This window comes from Berghia stephanieae, chromosome 1 (assembly GCF_034508935.2).
Source record: "Berghia stephanieae isolate SIO BIC M18660-M18661 chromosome 1, UCSD_Bste_1.3, whole genome shotgun sequence".
Lineage (NCBI taxonomy): Eukaryota > Metazoa > Mollusca > Gastropoda > Nudibranchia > Aeolidiidae > Berghia > Berghia stephanieae.
Window position 1 is genome coordinate 70,706,509 of NC_088360.1, and position 17,070 is coordinate 70,723,578.

Consider the following 17,070-nt stretch of genomic DNA (forward strand, 5'->3'; position numbering starts at 1 on the left):
GAATAAGCAGGTAACATATAAGAGGATTTATCCTCAGCTTTTCATTAACAAACAATAGCATTAGAACATAAAAAGTTCAACCGGGATTGCTCCTTTTATCTTAATTTTCAAATACTCTATACCTGTATTCTTCTCAAGATTGTCCAGCATGGCAGAAAAAGTTGAGAGATTTGTTGAATCTTCAGAAGTAACCACTTTTGACTCTGTCCATTTATTTATCAATTTTTCCAATCCCTGAAAACAGGCACAAAATAAAGAAATAAAAATAAATTCACGAATAAATAATCAAATCGAGCAAATGTGTTTATTTTGATTTGAAGCTTTTCCTTATATGAGATTTTGCGCTATTTTTTTGCACTGAACACAATAATTAAATATTTTTTATTATTTTACTTTGTGACTTAAACAGTAGCAAAAAGACCAAAAGACTAGTTTCATTTGTATCTAAGTATTTTCCAACAACAATAAAAGTCAGACTAGTTCTATTCAAAAAACACATATAGATTTCTAGAATACCTAACTGTGTTTCTGTCTGAGATTACCACAAAAGTCCCTCACAGATTCAGGCAAAGGATCCACCAAACAAGAATATGAGTTATAAAAAGGAAAACTAACATGTTACTTCATATACGGCATGAATTTGACCGTTTTTCTTTCCGCATGTCGGATACAAATATATGGGGATAAAACATACAGCAAGGATGAGTTATCCAGGATTAATATTCTATCTTGTATAATACAAAACTTTATTGAACAACATCACACATATCAATGTAATAATCGCTTTCATCTCAAACGTGAGCATTGACAAAAATAAAGCCATATTGGGTTTACCTCAGTTATGTTATTTTTGGTTTCCTGTAACTTGGGATTAGTACACTTTGAGACTCGATGTTGTAGAGCTCTAGCTTGTATGGTTAATTTGGTGACATTTTCTGATTTTGTTCTCATTTCTGTGTGAGAAATAAATATAAATGTGCATTGTTTTTTTAACACCAAACAAATCTTTAAACGTTTAACTAATTTAAAAACAAAAGCAATCCATCCCTAAATTATGTTTCATAATATATTTATGATGAAAAGTTTTAATACAGTGACAAAAAATGATTTTTTTCTATACCAAATTGAAAAAAAATAATTTGTTGCAAGTCAAAGGTAATGATATTTTTTAAAGTAATTTATTTTAGCTTGCCTGGGCTTTGTTGGTAGAAGTAATCAAACTCTGCTGGAATATCCTTACGCCACACTGGCCGTTTGACTTGAGCTCTTGTTAACAGGAAATTTAGTTTCTGTAAAAGGAAGGATTTTCAAATAATTCATTATTATATAAGATGAGGTTAGACTGCCAATGATAAAGTTCATTAAATGCAGAGAAATGTTTAATCAAATATCAATTTCTTCATTCAAAACCATAATTATATTGCCTTCATATAGAATTTATGTGTGGTACAGATCTCAAAAGTAAATGTCTGCACATTACAATAGTAATCCATGATTCCATTCTTCATAAGTCCATTATTCAGATTTAAAAAAAAACCTTACTGTGTCTCTAAATGTGGTTTTGTGTCTTGTAACAGATGTTGTGATGGCTTGGTGAAGTACACAAGATGGACAATGGGCGCATACCCAAAGACATCACGTATGGTGAACTACCTTCTGGACATTGACCAACTGGCCATCCAGCTCTGCGTTTCAAAGATGTCTGCAAGCGAGACATGAAATATACAGAAATCAACTCAAACACCTGAGCATCGCTCACTGACAGTGGCTGGAGATATGCGGCGAGGGAAGGAGTCAAGAGAGGCAAGGAGAGGAGAAAGAAGCAGTTTGAGAACAGGAGAGCAAGGAGGAAAGAGAGGCAGCAGAACCAAGCACTAAACTCACAGTCAAACTACATGTGCAGCAACTGCGGTAGAGACTGCTATGCAAGGATCGGCTGAGTCACACCCATCCCTGCTCTCAACAAGATTGATGAGACCAAAATCACACATCATTTCTCAAAATCGCTTGAAAACTAGCTTTATACAGACTTGTATTTTACACTTTCTTACCCTTATGGAACTTTGTAATTTTGGAATTCTTCGGCGATCTGTACCAGTCGACTTTTCACAAAAATTCAGAGCACTTTGGTATTGCTCTAGTCTAGTAGAGATGGTATTTATAGCATCATTATCGAACTCTGTGGACATATGTCAACAATGTTGTGATTTAAATGGCATTGAGAAAAAAAAGGTGTAATCAAGAGACAAATAAGTTACATATCTGACCATAACTGGATGTGGCAAAGCGTTTTCAATCGAATGATATTTTATTTGTGGGTGGTGGTAACATGGTGCTTTAGATCGGCAAGTGCGCAAACACATGATTACTAATATATCAGATAATTTTTAAATATTTGAATTAATATGTTGAAAACGAAATGGATGTGTCTATGATTAAAAACATATACACTGTAAATCACGATTTATTTAAAAATTACCCTTTTCTACTCATGGCATCATAAATCAGCTTCCAAAGGGCACAGTGTTAAGAATTATATCAATCAAAACTTAAATAAATTTTGTACCTATAGCAAAAAACCGTTTGATGAAATCTTACATAGCTTTGGAGTTATTCAAATCTGAAATGTGTCAATAATAAAGAAACACACTGTACAGCAGGTAATTGTTGAATACAATTTGAGAGATTGAACAAAATTAGGGGCATGGCAAAGGATTATATTGTAATCTCTATTACAGCCAACAAAAACAATAAATGTAATGTGCATACAATATAATGATTTATGTTTCTGTAATGTTTAAATAATTTCTTTAAAAATCAAAAAATTAAAAAATATTGCCATCAGTATGACAATGAGAATAAAGATAAACTTTTAACAATCTTTGTTTTCTAATATTACCTGAATCATCTGGAATAACAACAGGAGCAGGTATCTCGTCTTCTTTTATAGGAAAACCAGCTTGTGCTCGCTTTTGAAGATTGTGAATAGTCTGGAATTTATCATAAATTAAAGAAATTTTTTTTTAATGTCTTCTGCAAAGGATATCTGAAAAGTCTACAAAAAGGTGAATGAATTACTTTGATAACATTATCAGTAACTGTATTAAGGAATAATTAAATTCCTTCATGTCAAAAGAAAATCAATTGTGACCTGTTGCCCCAATCTGATATTGAAAGATCAGAATTATGGAATCAAATTTCATGCTTAGAAATTAAATGAGCTTACCTGTAAGGTAAACGTTGCTGCTCGAAGCAATAAATAATAATGTGAAGTTGATTGTAAGCTTCAATTTAATTACAAAAACAGATCAAATGAACGTTTCGGGTTTCCCCTTTATCAACAAAACAGGATGAATGAAACACCACAGATGAATGAGATGATGTGGTAGTGGCGTAGTTAAGATGAATATTCATCTTAACTACGCCACTGCCACATCATCTCATTCATCTGTGGTGTTTCATTCATCCTGTTTTGTTGATAAAGGGGAAACCCGAAACGTTCATTTGATCTGTTTTTGTAATTAAATTGAAGCTTACATTCAACTCCACATTATTATTTATTACCTGTAAGGTGAAACTTGATGATAATTCCGTGGGTATTACATGATATACATTTTCCTTCACTGAAGAAGGCCGTTTCTAATGATACCTCACTATTCAAAGGTGATATGGTGGTATATAAAAACCTCTTCAGTCACACTACTTTTCTTCTAATAGCTAAAACACCTAATTGAGCCAGTCAAACTGTTGCAAGAATATAAGGAGAAAATATGGCTCATTAGGTGAAACAATACACAAATATATGACATTTCAGCCTTTGGCCTTTTTCAGACAACAGAAAAGAAACATGTAGATAATGATGAGAATAAAAAAAATAATTTAAAATTTATATTTATAGAATGAAATAAATATTATTAAAGAGAAAAGGAGGAGGGGGTTAAGTGGGGAGGGAAGTGACTGAAATAGAGAAAGGAAATGTAAATTAAAAATTGAAAACTGGTGCACAGAGGAGTATGACGGTTAAAAAAAGTTGAAAGGGGCATAGGGGCATATTTATAGGAGTTGAGACACTGAGAGCTTTTACTCGCCCTCCTAATCCGAAAGAAAGAGAAGGGGGGAGGGGGAAGGAGAGTGCGTATCTGTTAATAGCTATATGTTTGTATGTGTGCGAGAGAATCGGAGGGAGTGGGTGGGTTGGAAGGAGAGATCATTCTTTATATTTTTTAATTTTTGATTTTTCTCTCGTTATTATTTGTATGTTTTGTTTGTCACCTTCTGAAACATTGTATATTTGTATATTATTTCACTATATAAACACCATATTTACTCCTTATATTTCCATTACATCTTTTCTTCTATAACTAACAAAGCACATTTATTTCTACTAGGTGAAACCTCTTGATTTACAGGGTAGCTGTGGCTGGGCAGTAAAGGAATATACGTATCATGTAGTACTAATGGAATCATCATATTTCACCTTACAGGTAAGCTTGTTATTATTTAATTCTATAAGTACTAATGAATATGCATGACATATTCTTATAATTAAGATGATTATTACCTGTAATCCTTTTTGAAGGGTTTGAATCTTCTCAAGTCTGTTTTCTGAAAGTTCCTCCTCTGCAAAGTAGAGAGCTTTGTGATAGTCAGATAAACGTGAAGATAGTTCTCCCAAAGGATTGGCCACTACATCTGCAATATGCATACATTATATGTAAGATTAAGTCACAGTTTGTAAAAATTCTAATATATGGTAAAATTTTAAAATCCAGATACAAATTCTGATAGTCAGAATACCTTTGATGTCAGTTTATAAATTTACATATACCAAATGTTTAAACGCTTGTTAAAATTGCTCTTTCTGTTCATAAATGTATCTCCTAGTTATATTAATATGGTTGAATTGTATGTTCCAGCCAGAGATTTAAGATCAATGGGAAATTAAGCCTTGCAATGCCTAAGAAAAGCTCTAAAAAATGTAGAACTTTCAATACTGCTGTCTCAGAATTATGGAATACTTTACCCCTAATTTAAGATCAATATTTTCAGAATCTGCTTTTAAACAAGATCTTAAAGCAATGCTTTTATTGAAACGCCTTTCGGAAGGTCCTAAATTATACTTTTTTTTTCCATTAAAAAAAAAAAAAACTTTTAAAAGTAAATTTATTTTGGATTTAATCTACGGCTGGTGTAATTTGTGTGTTTTGAGCTGAACCATGGAAAATGAGCAATATAAATTCATCATTAATTTCATTAATCGTATGTTTCCTTCCCACACAAAAAGTCTTGATGAAGTAAATCCTTGATTATTAAAAACAAATTGGTGTTTTTTTAGAAATGTCTTTTTAAAAAATAATAATTTGAAAATAAGAAAAACCCAAGATAAATATGAACTAGAAATCACTCTAAAATCCAGGATTTTTGCAGTAACCCTTTCATTGGAAAAAAATCTTCAACAAATTCAAGTCGATTTTGGAAAATAAATACCTAGCTAATATAAAAATGTTATTCCTCTCTCTGAAACTAAATCTATGCAATTAATTTACCATGAATTGGTGTCATCACTAGTGGAGGTGGGACCTCAGTGTCCATGACAAACTGGCCAGAGGAAATTTTTTCCATCAAATCCACAAGGTGCTGGAAGGAATTAAATGAAAATCAATGCATTTAGAGAGATCCATATATCAATGAAATAAGAAACTGTTTCATTGATTTGATCCCTTTGTAAGAATAGCTTTAGAATCAATTTTAGGCGAGACTTGGACCTATTAACCCAGGTGTCAGCAAAGTGGGTGATAGGGGATATTTCTTGTTGAAGGAATTGGGATGCCTCAATAAAGGCTCAAACCCTAGACCTTTGTGCAGGGCTGCCTAGTTCAAAGAGTCAAAATGAGGGACAGAAACACAAACACACACACACACACACACACACACACACATATATATATATATATAAATATGCACTGCCAAAATCAAAAAAGGACAGAAGCCGACAGTACACAATAAAAATACGAATTAGATGTAGTTTAAAATATCTCAGTCATTGAACCCATGTTTTGGAGGCATTATATAATAATACCTTGGTCATTGCCCCCTAAAATATAATATTATCTGACATCAACTACATTCACTTTGAAGGGACTAATCAGACACAGAAAATGTGTAGTGATTGACTACAGAGGATGATACCACAGTCAAATTTGTTACAACAAAGAAACAAGATAAAGAAGTTGAAAGTTGAAATGTTTCGGACATGTACAGAGATCAGAGAGGGAGTATGTGGGAAGGAAAATTGGACTTACAATTAGCGGGAAAGAGGAAAAAGGGATGCCCAAAGACCAGATGGTTGGATAGGGTAAAGGACGAAATGACAGAACTGGGCCTGGAGGAAGATGATGCTCTGAATTGAGATAAACAGAGATATGGCATTCATTATATCAAGCCTGCAAAATGCGGGATAAGCTGAAAGAAAAAGAAGAAGACCACAGTCATGTTTTCCTAAAACCAATAACTATAAACAACTGGGTTGAAATGTGAGACATGAGGCTGTGATGCAGGACAGTAGTCCCAAGTGCAGGACGGTCCCACATCATGTGGGACACTTGGCAGCCCTGTTTGTGTGACACTGCAATGTCTTCTCCTCTTGACCATCTTGTTCCTCCCTACCCCTCCTAGAATAATGATTTCAAGAACAAGGTCACTGTTTGCTGGAATACCATGGTGGATCAAATCTCTAATCACAACAGCCAAAATTTATGTAAAAGTGCTGCTGAACTTACTTTGACATATAAAGCGCAATGTTAAATATTTTTACTTATCTTTATTTATGAAATTTAATGATACTTTAGAGGAAATTCCTCATATTCTCATCTTTGAATTAAAACAAACCTTCCCTTCATGATGTGTGGACAACTCTTTTTAAAAACACTAGTCTTCTTCCACAAGATTTGTACCATCTTAAACAAATTTTGGCTAGACTTGATCATATTTGGAAAATCATCTAATCAGCATGACCACTTGAGTGCAATCCAGGTGAATTTGTCTTTTGTATTTGGTCATTTTTCTTTTCAGTTGTTTACCACTTGTTTCAACTGGCATCTCATTTACATTTGCCATGATTATCCTAAGAGAGGTTTTAAGCAGATTTACCGCAAAATGAGTGGTTTTGAAGAGGAAATTAGCTATTAGGGAAGAAATGTCCCCTTAGAAATCTTAGACTGGCTAATTTTAAAGGAATCAACTTTTATAAATATTTTCTTTCAATTTTTATGCTAATGTGGGCTTTTTTCTCTCTACCAGTTAAGATGAAGTGTGCTAATTTGGCTTTCCTGAAGTCAAATAAATATTTTTTAAACATATAAAATAAAGTGAGTGTTATGGCTTGGTTACACTTCATATACAAGAAACATCCCATAATTTCATGAACTTGCACATTCTATAAAGAAATTCTTGAAATTCAACTTTTTCTCTTCCAAGATATTTATAGGTTTAAGGTATTCTGATTGATAGTTTCAGAGACAGATTTAATTTTTTATAAACTTCATGTTATCCAGACTTTGAAATTATCTTTGGTTCCCATTCGAAACTTTAAAATCTGAACTAGACACTCAGTGGTACAGCAGAGGATATAATCCATCACTCAAAAGATTACTTAAAAAGAAATTCAGTTCAATTTTAGTTACCAAAATTAAAAGCTTAATAAATTCAGCTCATCTACCTGAATATCCCTTTGCAATTGTGTACTCATGTTCTCATCATTGACACTGGTGGCCTTGTCCATAGCGCTGATGTACATATTTATTCTTTCCTCTAAATCTTGACTGGTTACTGATTGTCCGCTCTGCAAAGTGAATAGACTGATCTATCATTACCTCATAATATATTCCAAAATTCTTAATAAGTTTTGAAGATCTATATTTTTCTATACAAGCTTACTTTGTGATTCATTGGCTCGTTTTTTATTCATCCTTTAAACTTAATGTATGATGAATTGTATTTCTATGTTTGTAAACTATTAGTTTTTAATTAATCAATTAATTCATTCGTTTAATAATTCATATATCTACTTGTTTATTTGGGGGTTCCGATAGCTCAGTTGGTAGAGCACTCGCTTCACACACAAAGGGACTAAGATTGATCCCAGGTGCAGTCAAGAATTTTTTTCCAATCCACCCCCCCCCCCCCAGTCTACCCAGCAGTAAATGGGTAGCTGGCTCGATTAGATCTGACAGAAAGTACTTTGCGATAGACTAGTTTCCTATCCAAAGGGTAGCAAGCAATTGCTATTGTCCATTTCATGCTATAGAAACTGGGATAAACTCCAGCTCCATGGGCCTTATGGCTCTATCTATTCATCTCACTGTTCAAAATTCCTGACAATTGTCCACCATAATTCCATCTTCACTCATTTCCGGGTTCTCCAATCATTTCTTAACAGCAATACTGAGTTTCCTTCAAAATTAAAAGCTTTCTCATTATTAAACAGGTTATTCATTTTGACCCTACCCAATAACACTGAGAATTGGGTATCACTTTTATTGCTCACTTGGTGAAGAAGCTGAGATGCAGAGGTCCACAAACGTAAGAGCACTTAGATTAAACAGAATGGAGGACAAACAAAACTACATTAAGCTCCACAATGTATATGACCTAAGTGTAAAATTTCTGACATTTGAAACCAACAGATTTTTTCAATTAAAAAGCAGTTTGTTTTGTTTTTCTCCCCAAATAAACAGATAAACTCTAATATCATCTAGGCTTGTTAACAAAACTTTTTTATATCTTTCTATTTAGTGCCTCTGTTGTCCTTCTCAAAATCAACAATTTGCATGGGACCTCAGAGCAGCAAGACTGTTGTCACTGGTGTTGCAAACTGTTTCAACTTGAAAACTATTAAGCAGACTATTCAGATGAACTAAGTTATATTCATATCACTCTTCTTTTCTACTCTTGTTTCATCTTGCCTTGCATGCCACAGGTCATGACAAACTATGTTAGGAATATATAACCAGAAAACCATAAGAGATATGGAACATAATACCTTGCAAGGATAATTACTGAGCATTAGAAAAATCACCATCATCATCATAGCTTGTCGCTCCAACACCAAATCCACTCACTCCACAGCATCTGGGGAGCAGACTCTTAGATCATAATCAGTGCACAGCTGGGCCCATCCTGGCATTCTCTAAGGATGTGCTCCATCATCTGCTCTGGGCATCCTACATGTACACCAGCTGGTCTTGGCTAGCCCCCACTTTTTAATGCCTCCAGCTGTACTCCTAAGTTTTGCCTGTGCTCTGTTGAGTGTTACCCATTCATACCTGGGGAGCTCAGTTCCACGTGACGGTTCTCTTGAATCTTCAACGGCTTCATTTGCATGATTGTCCTACTCCCTCTATGTGGATAGTATGTAGACAGCTGCATCGTCAGGGTTGATGCTTTCTTCCATCTTGAAACTTGTCATTGAGTTGTGGTCATGGAGGGGGTGCCTTAGGTCCATTTCCTGTTTATATTTCTAGGCTTTGGAAGTAGTGGCTCTTCAAATGTGGGGAAGTGCAATGCCCGCCAGATGGAAGACTGGAACTACAGTTGGTTCCAGGTTACCAGTGATGATCCGGCAGGTATTATATTGCTCAGTGTCAATCTTTTTGGCACGGCAGGATCTTGCCCAGACTACTGAGGTGATTTCGGCTGATGAATAGCAGAGGGTTAGTGCAATTGTCCTGACTGACTTTGGATCTGCTCCCCATGTAGTGTATGTAACTTTGCTTTGGAGATTGTTTCTTGTTGCCACCTTTGCTTTTGTTCTCTTTGAGCGCTGAGGGAAGCACAGTGTGTGGTCTAAGGTGACACTGAGGTAAACGGGAAATGTGTTGTTCTCCAATATGTGTTCCCATTCCAGGAGATGTTTATTTCCTTGTTGGCTTGGCCGTTTTTTTAAATGGAAGGCACACATCTGAGTTTTCCTGGGTTGGCATTAAATGAGTTATTCAAATAGTACTCAGAGAGTGTCTTCAGGGTATCTGTTAGTCTCTCCTCAAGGGTCTTGAAATCAGAGGCTGGATTGCAAGACACAGATCATCAGCTTATAGAAACCTTCAGATGTTCTCAAACTCAGGTTGGTCGTTGGTATAAATGTTGAAAAGAATAGGTGCAAGTATCGATCCTTGAGGGAGTCTGTTCTTTTGCAATCTTGAAAACTTTTGTCAATACCATGTAAAGATAATTACCAAGCTCTTAGAAAATAAATACTTTTTTAAAAACCATCTGAGGATTATCGTTGAGCATCTAACACATAATGCATAACATTCCAAGGATCTGAGACAGTCCACTACTTTTATTAAAATGGCCACTGAATATGTCTTATCATGCATACCCTTCTAGAGATATCCTCGTTCAGAGCCCACGACATCTTTTCAACCAAATCTGTTGATAAATGTTTAGAATTATATTAAAAAATCAACTTTGAAATCTTAAGAGAAGTATAATAGATGAGAAACAATACCCTAAACAAAAAACAAGATTCAAAATCTTCGATCAATGAATGTACATAGTAAATGAAAAGTAAATGGTTTTAATTTTAAGTATAACTGCAATTTTAAAGTAAAGCAACTCATTGTATTGATGAGGTTCATTTAGAATAATACTTTTCTAAAAGATCAACATATATATTCTCCATCTTGCAGCATAAAACTGACTTGAAATGCACCTCTGACATTAGATGGACCAAATATCAGATAGTCAGAGTTGTGTACATTAAATAGAATTGTGGCCTTATGGTATGCAACTCGCATTCAGTTTTGAAGATCCTGATTCATGTCCCATCTGCATGGTGCAAATTTGAGTCCATAGAAATACCTCTTTACTCACATTCTCTCACTTGCCTCTGGTGTAAAATGAGTTTTAAAAAAGGCTCAATATGGACAAGTAAGACTTTGAACAGTCAGTTCTCTCTAACTGGAACTCTACAATCCAGATTTCTCCATTATCCAGATAGATCGCTTAATGACAGATTTTGTTTTAAATTTTTGATCATTGTAATCTGGAAATTTTAAAAATTCACACTGGTTTATGCTGTCCCATCATCGAAACGAGATTTTTTCAAATTTGAAATGTACACATCAACGGATTCTCCACATTCTAACCAAAATATCATATGCTGAGTAACACATAAGACTAAACGCTTGTGTCAGTTTTCTTTTCAATCCAATCATTTTTGTCCTCTCAATCGAAAGATTCTTGTAGACTGAAAACACCAAACCAGCTAAAAATTGATGGTTAAAATTGTTCTGTTTTGGACACCCCATAAAATCTGCTATCGATTCCAATTTTCTGACCACTCATTGAAATCACCACTCATTTCAACATTCTCGTAAGGCTTTACTACCAAATCTGCAAATCTAACTGACATTCTTGATATGTATAGTTGAAATAGTTTGTAAAGTAAACTGTCTTATAATTATAACACACATGAACTAAATAAAAGACAGCATTTTTTATATGGAGGGGCGTGATAATAATAATAATAATAATAATAATAATAATAATAATAATAATAATAATAATAAAATAATAATAATAATAATAATAATAATAATAATAATATAATAATAATAATAATAATAATAAAAATAATAATAATATAATAATATTACAAGGCTTAACTTTTTAAAAAAAACCCAACAAGACTAGCAAAAAAAACAAATAAAAAACAATCAAGCAATAAATAAATAAAAGAAAAAAACGCACCTCTTAAAAACAGAAAGAAAAGTTCCATAAAAATAAAAGAATATACGGTTTTACGCTGTAAGCCAAAATCTTGGTCTCCCAAGACCTAGACACTTCCTATATATAATTTTTATTCTCTATTGTCTTCTGGCACTTTTCTATTCACTTCATATCTTGCTATATATAACCCATGACATTTGATGTATGATCACGGGTCTTCCCTGAGTGGCGCCTGTATGGAAGTTCATCCATATTTGATTTGCCTCTTGAATTGTAGTGTGAATAAGTGTCAGTTAACTAAGGCTTAGATCAACTCTTGACAGACACCAAGCTCGTTTTGGGCAAATCATGCAACTTTGTTTCAATTCTAAATATTGTTTGTTGTTTTTTATGAAAAAAAAATCTCCTGATGACAGCGCCGTTTATATAGGCCTAGGCTAGTGTTAAGTTAGTAAGATTAAGATTTTTAGTTCGATTTTTTGTTGTTTTGTCAATCTTAGTCTAGAAGAAGTGTTTATTAGTAGGCGCGCCTTGTAATTGTAACTCCGTATAAATCTTTTTGAATGGACGACGGAAATGTCCTCTTTCAGAATGTCACATTGAAATTAATCTGGTGCAGACGTGAGCTGAGAAAATCGATTCGCTGCTATTGCTATTTTTTAAGGCTAGAGATCTAAATCTAATAAAATAATAAGAATAAAAGGGGACGTTTTTTACTTTGGATTTGGATCGAACTGAAGTGAAAGCGAAAGGGCAAGGAGTGTATTAATTTACAGGATGAAATTAGCATTAAGCACAAATCTAAAAATAACTTCCTTATCAGGTTTACCGTGAGAAGAAGGATCTTAGAGTTGGAGAGTTTGGTTTGTGATTAACGTTCGAAATTCTGTTATCGTCGAGTAGCACTCCTGACATGGACAAAAAAATAATACTTCAATAATAAGTAAACAAATTGATACTCTCCAGCCCTTGAAGGTAGGTTACAAGAACAGCTGCCAGATGGTCTGAGTTCATCGTAGCCAGTTCCGACTTCAAAAAGTAGCGAATAGAATTCAGAGAGAAAAAAACAAAAAAACAAAAGAAAAACAAAAATCAAACAACGCACCCCCCCCCCCCCCCCCCCCCCCCACACACACACGCACACGCAAATTTTTGAACATTTTATTTTAAAAGACAAAAAAACAAACAAAACAAAACAAAAAATTATAACATTTTTAAAAACCTTGAGCTTTTACAAAGAACAATATCTCCTAAACTCAAAGCGCTTTACAAGGGGTCCCTAGCCAACCGCAGCACTTAAAGGATGAGACATGACGCCTGTTAGGAGATATTACAATGTTTTTTTCGGATAGAAACAATACTGTAAACAGCCAGTTACTCATTTTACATCCGAGTGCAGTGAGAGAATGTGACTAAAGAACATTTTCCTATGACTCAATTATGCGCTGCTCGGGACTCGAACCCAGGACCTTCCGATCCGAAGGCGAGTGCCATACCACCAGACAACATATCCGCACGACCAAACATTATTATCCGTTCCAAGTCCGGTGCGCACGGAATATCACAAATTCTTCCTGCCGGGATGTTTTGCAAGTGACGTTACGAATTTTTAATATGTAATGATAGACCAAAAGGTTCTCTAAAAATGTCGAATTCCTTTGATCTTTTCGGCACTTTTAATAGAATATGACTAAAATTTTAAAATGGTTACAGTAATTGTGTGTTGATTCTCTTTTCCGTGGAGAAAATAATCAGAACAAAGTGGATTCAGTGGCGTAGTTTAGAAGCTTAGCGAATAGTTTTGGGTTGTTTCAAAAATATAATAATGTGAAATATCACATAATCTAAACTTTTTTTTCTATTTGTTATACCGATCATTTTGATAATGTGCACGTTAAATCCATCAGTTTTTATGAATGTAGAAATCACAACAGCAAGCTACGCCCCTGGTTTTCACGTATTAATTGTAACAATGGGGATGATCTATAATTCAGAGGCGGGGCTCTATTGGTTCGTTTGGTGCCATGCGCCGCCTCTATTATCATGGTTAAAAATAAAAACGGCATAATCTTTAAAAATTCATAAATTTAAAAACTTCAGACACTGTCTAATAAATTTCTCGACAAGAAGTCTTCAAATCTGGCGAGGATTCTATATGTAGACTTCTCATTAGTGTCGCGCTGAGGACCGGTCCCAAGAACCGGTCCCACGGTTCCTTAGCTGGGACCGGAGGACCGGTCCCAAGCTGACGAACCGTTAATCGAACCGTTGGCTAACCGTTGAACCGAACGTTATTATCCTCACTTCTTATCTTTCTATTTGAAAGGTCCCAGCGATTCTAATTTCTTTACTGTCTTTTCTCGGTCCTTTTGCCTAGGTCGTTCGCCTAACCACCCATCCCACTTAATTAATCGCACCAACCCCCTCTTGCACATACGCCCTCTTGTGTGTGTGGTGGGGTAAGAGAGGCCGCGAGACGCCTTGGACTAGTGCCGCGCTGAAGACCGGTCTGGACCGCGGTCCGACGGTCTTTTAGCTGTGAACCGAAGACCGTCCCAGAGGGGAAGACCGGCGGCGGTCCTCACTTCTTATCACCTTTCAACTAGTGCGGGGCGGTCCTTGCAAGGACCACGGTCCTACGGTCTCGCGCCATAGCCTACTACTTCCCCAGCGATTCGTTGCTTCGGTTGCCTATCTTCCACCAATCACCACCCATCCCACTTAATTAATCGCACCCACCCCCCTTTGCCATACACTAAACGACACAGACGACCATACAGGCAGACGACCACCAACCTCCACTCCGCAAACCGCCCTTTCGTGTGTGAGATGGGGGGAACAGGAGGCGCACGCCTTGGACGATTCCATTATACGGGGTAAATTTCAAAATTTACTACACCATAATGATCGCAATGACAATGATCTATGGTGAAGGCATGACCCCTCTTCTCTAATGGGTTATTGTTTGAAATGTATGTGACTACTAAGAGATGTGTGTTTGTTGTGTGTGTGTGTGTGTGTGTGTGTGTCGAACCTAGCAAGTAGCAAATCCGATTTTTTGTTTTCTTTTGTCCATCTCTTGTCACCACTCCTTTCTATCGCAGTGTTGTCATTTAAAATAATACAATAATATTAAAATTTCGTTTGGTGTTTTTACTAATCAAATAATATGAGTTTCATTAGTTTCTTCCTTCCAAAAAACCCAGTTATAACGTCTGAATTTTAAAAAAGTCCAATAGAATATTTGGGGACCCCGATAGCTCAGTTGATAGAGCACTCTCTTTATACGCAAAGGGCCAGAGATCGATCCCGGGTGCAGTCGATTTTTTTCTGAATCCCTGTCTACTCAGCAATGAATGGGTAGCTGAGTTTGTTAGATCTGGCGAAAAGTCACCATCGACCCCTCTTATCACCTCATCCACCCCCTCTTATTATAACTTCACGTCTCTCTCTTACTCTTCAATGCTCGCTGCCCTCTAATGTGTGTGTGGGGGGGGGGGGGGGTAGGAGTTGCGTGTGTGTATCAACGCCACGAACAACTCGATCAACGCCTTGGGCGATGCCATTATCTCCGTTAATGGGGATAAATTTCAAATTTTATTAAATTATCGAAGTAACAATGAAGTACGGTGAGCAAATAAAGAAGGCATCACCCCTCTTCTCTAATTAGGTTACAATTTGAAATGAGTGTGACTACTCCGTGTGTTTTACTCCTGTAGGCCACGGTTTTCATCGTGTAGCGGTCTTTAACGGTTCAAGAATGAACGATCCCACGCTCTAAAAGGTCAAACCGGTTCGAATTTCCAACAGTCTCTCAGGAATGTTCAATGTCGAAAAGGACCGGTCCTAGGACCGGTCCTTGCGGTCTTCATTTCCCAAGGACCGTAGGACCGTGGTCCTTAAGCTTGCCAAGGACCGCCCCGCACTACCTTGGACGATTCCATTGCTCGGGGTAAATTTCCTAATTTACTACACACTAATGATCGCAATGACAATGATCTATTTTGACGACATGACCCCTCTTCTCTAATGGGTTATTCTTTGAAATGAATGTGACTACTATAAGATGTGTGTTTGTGTGTATGTGTGTGTGTTTCGAACCTAGCTGGTCCGATTTTTTTCTTTTGGCTATCTGTTGTCACCACTCCTTTCTATCGCATTGTTGTCATTTGATAATACAATAATATTTTTATTTCGTTTGGTGTTTTAACTAATCAAATGATACAAGTTTCACATACTATAGCTTTCTTCAAAAATAACAATTATAACGTCTGTATTTTTAAAAACCACCATTATATTATTTGGGGGGCCCGATAGCTCAGTTGATAGAGCACTCTCTTTACACGCAAGGGGCCAGAGATTGATCCCGGGTGCAGTCGAGCTTTTTTTTCTTCTGATCTCTGTCTATTCAGCAGTGAATGGGTAGCTGGGTTTGTAAGATCTGGCGAAAAGTACTTAGGGATAGACAGCGTCCTATCCAAAGATAGAATTTTTTTTTTATTAAAAAAGAAACAAAAACGTGAGCTTTTATATAGCGCAATATCCACTAACTGTGCTCAAAGCGCTTTACTACGGGTCCCTAACTAATAGCAACACGTAACATGTAGAACGAGACATGACGCCTGTTAGGCGATGTTACAATTTTTTCCGACAGAGACAACAATGTTGACGACCAGGTACTCATTTTACACCTGAGTACGGTGATAGGATGTGAGTAAAGAGTCTTTCAAGGACTAAACTAGGCGCCGAGCGAGGCTCGAACCCAGGACCTCCGATCCGAAAGCGAGTGTCATACCACAAGACCACATAGCCGCACGAAAAGAGAAAAAAGGAATGGAGACAACAACAAACCCCCGCCCCCCCCCCCCCCCCCCCCCAAAAAAAAAAAAATTAAAAAATTAACAAATCAAAACAAACTCTTCCCACTTCCCATACTTTTGGTCCAGCATGTCACAGACACAAAATATTAACAATCAATTTTCCTTTCACTCCCTAACATTGACCCGACCCGCTCCATCAATCTTCGCGCGCGCGCGCGCACACACACACACACACACACACACACACACACACACATGCTTAATGGATAGTGTTATAGCACTATTTTCATGTTTTAAGGCAACACGCCTTCTCCGCTCTCACTTACACTTAGCGGTTCGACAGCCATCTACTGCAGGACCGGTTCCTATCGTTTGACGGTTACAATGACGCCTTGTGATTGGCCAATGTCGAAAAAGAACCGGTTCGAACCGGTCCTTGCGGTTCACATTTCCCAGGGACCGTAGAACCGGCGGTCATAAACATGCTTGGGACCGCTCCGCACTACTTCTCATCAGCTTT

General features: G+C 36.3%; 1 protein-coding gene across 1 annotated transcript in view; it reads right to left on the reverse strand.

Annotated features, from left to right (window-relative positions):
• LOC144980927 (uncharacterized) overlaps positions 1–12,728 on the reverse strand; it is a 30,031-nt gene extending 17,303 nt beyond the window's left edge. The window contains exons 1-10 of the mRNA XM_078928869.1: positions 12,560–12,728; positions 10,379–10,428; positions 7,718–7,840; positions 5,547–5,637; positions 4,562–4,692; positions 2,900–2,990; positions 2,052–2,179; positions 1,193–1,289; positions 835–953; positions 123–234 (exon numbers count right to left, since the gene is read on the reverse strand). Of these exons, the coding sequence (XP_078784995.1) occupies positions 123–234; positions 835–953; positions 1,193–1,289; positions 2,052–2,179; positions 2,900–2,990; positions 4,562–4,692; positions 5,547–5,637; positions 7,718–7,840; positions 10,379–10,414 (928 nt within the window). The 5' untranslated portion in view covers positions 10,415–10,428; positions 12,560–12,728. The remainder of the gene's footprint in view (positions 1–122; positions 235–834; positions 954–1,192; positions 1,290–2,051; positions 2,180–2,899; positions 2,991–4,561; positions 4,693–5,546; positions 5,638–7,717; positions 7,841–10,378; positions 10,429–12,559) is intronic.
• Positions 12,729–17,070: the final 4,342 nt, after the last annotated feature.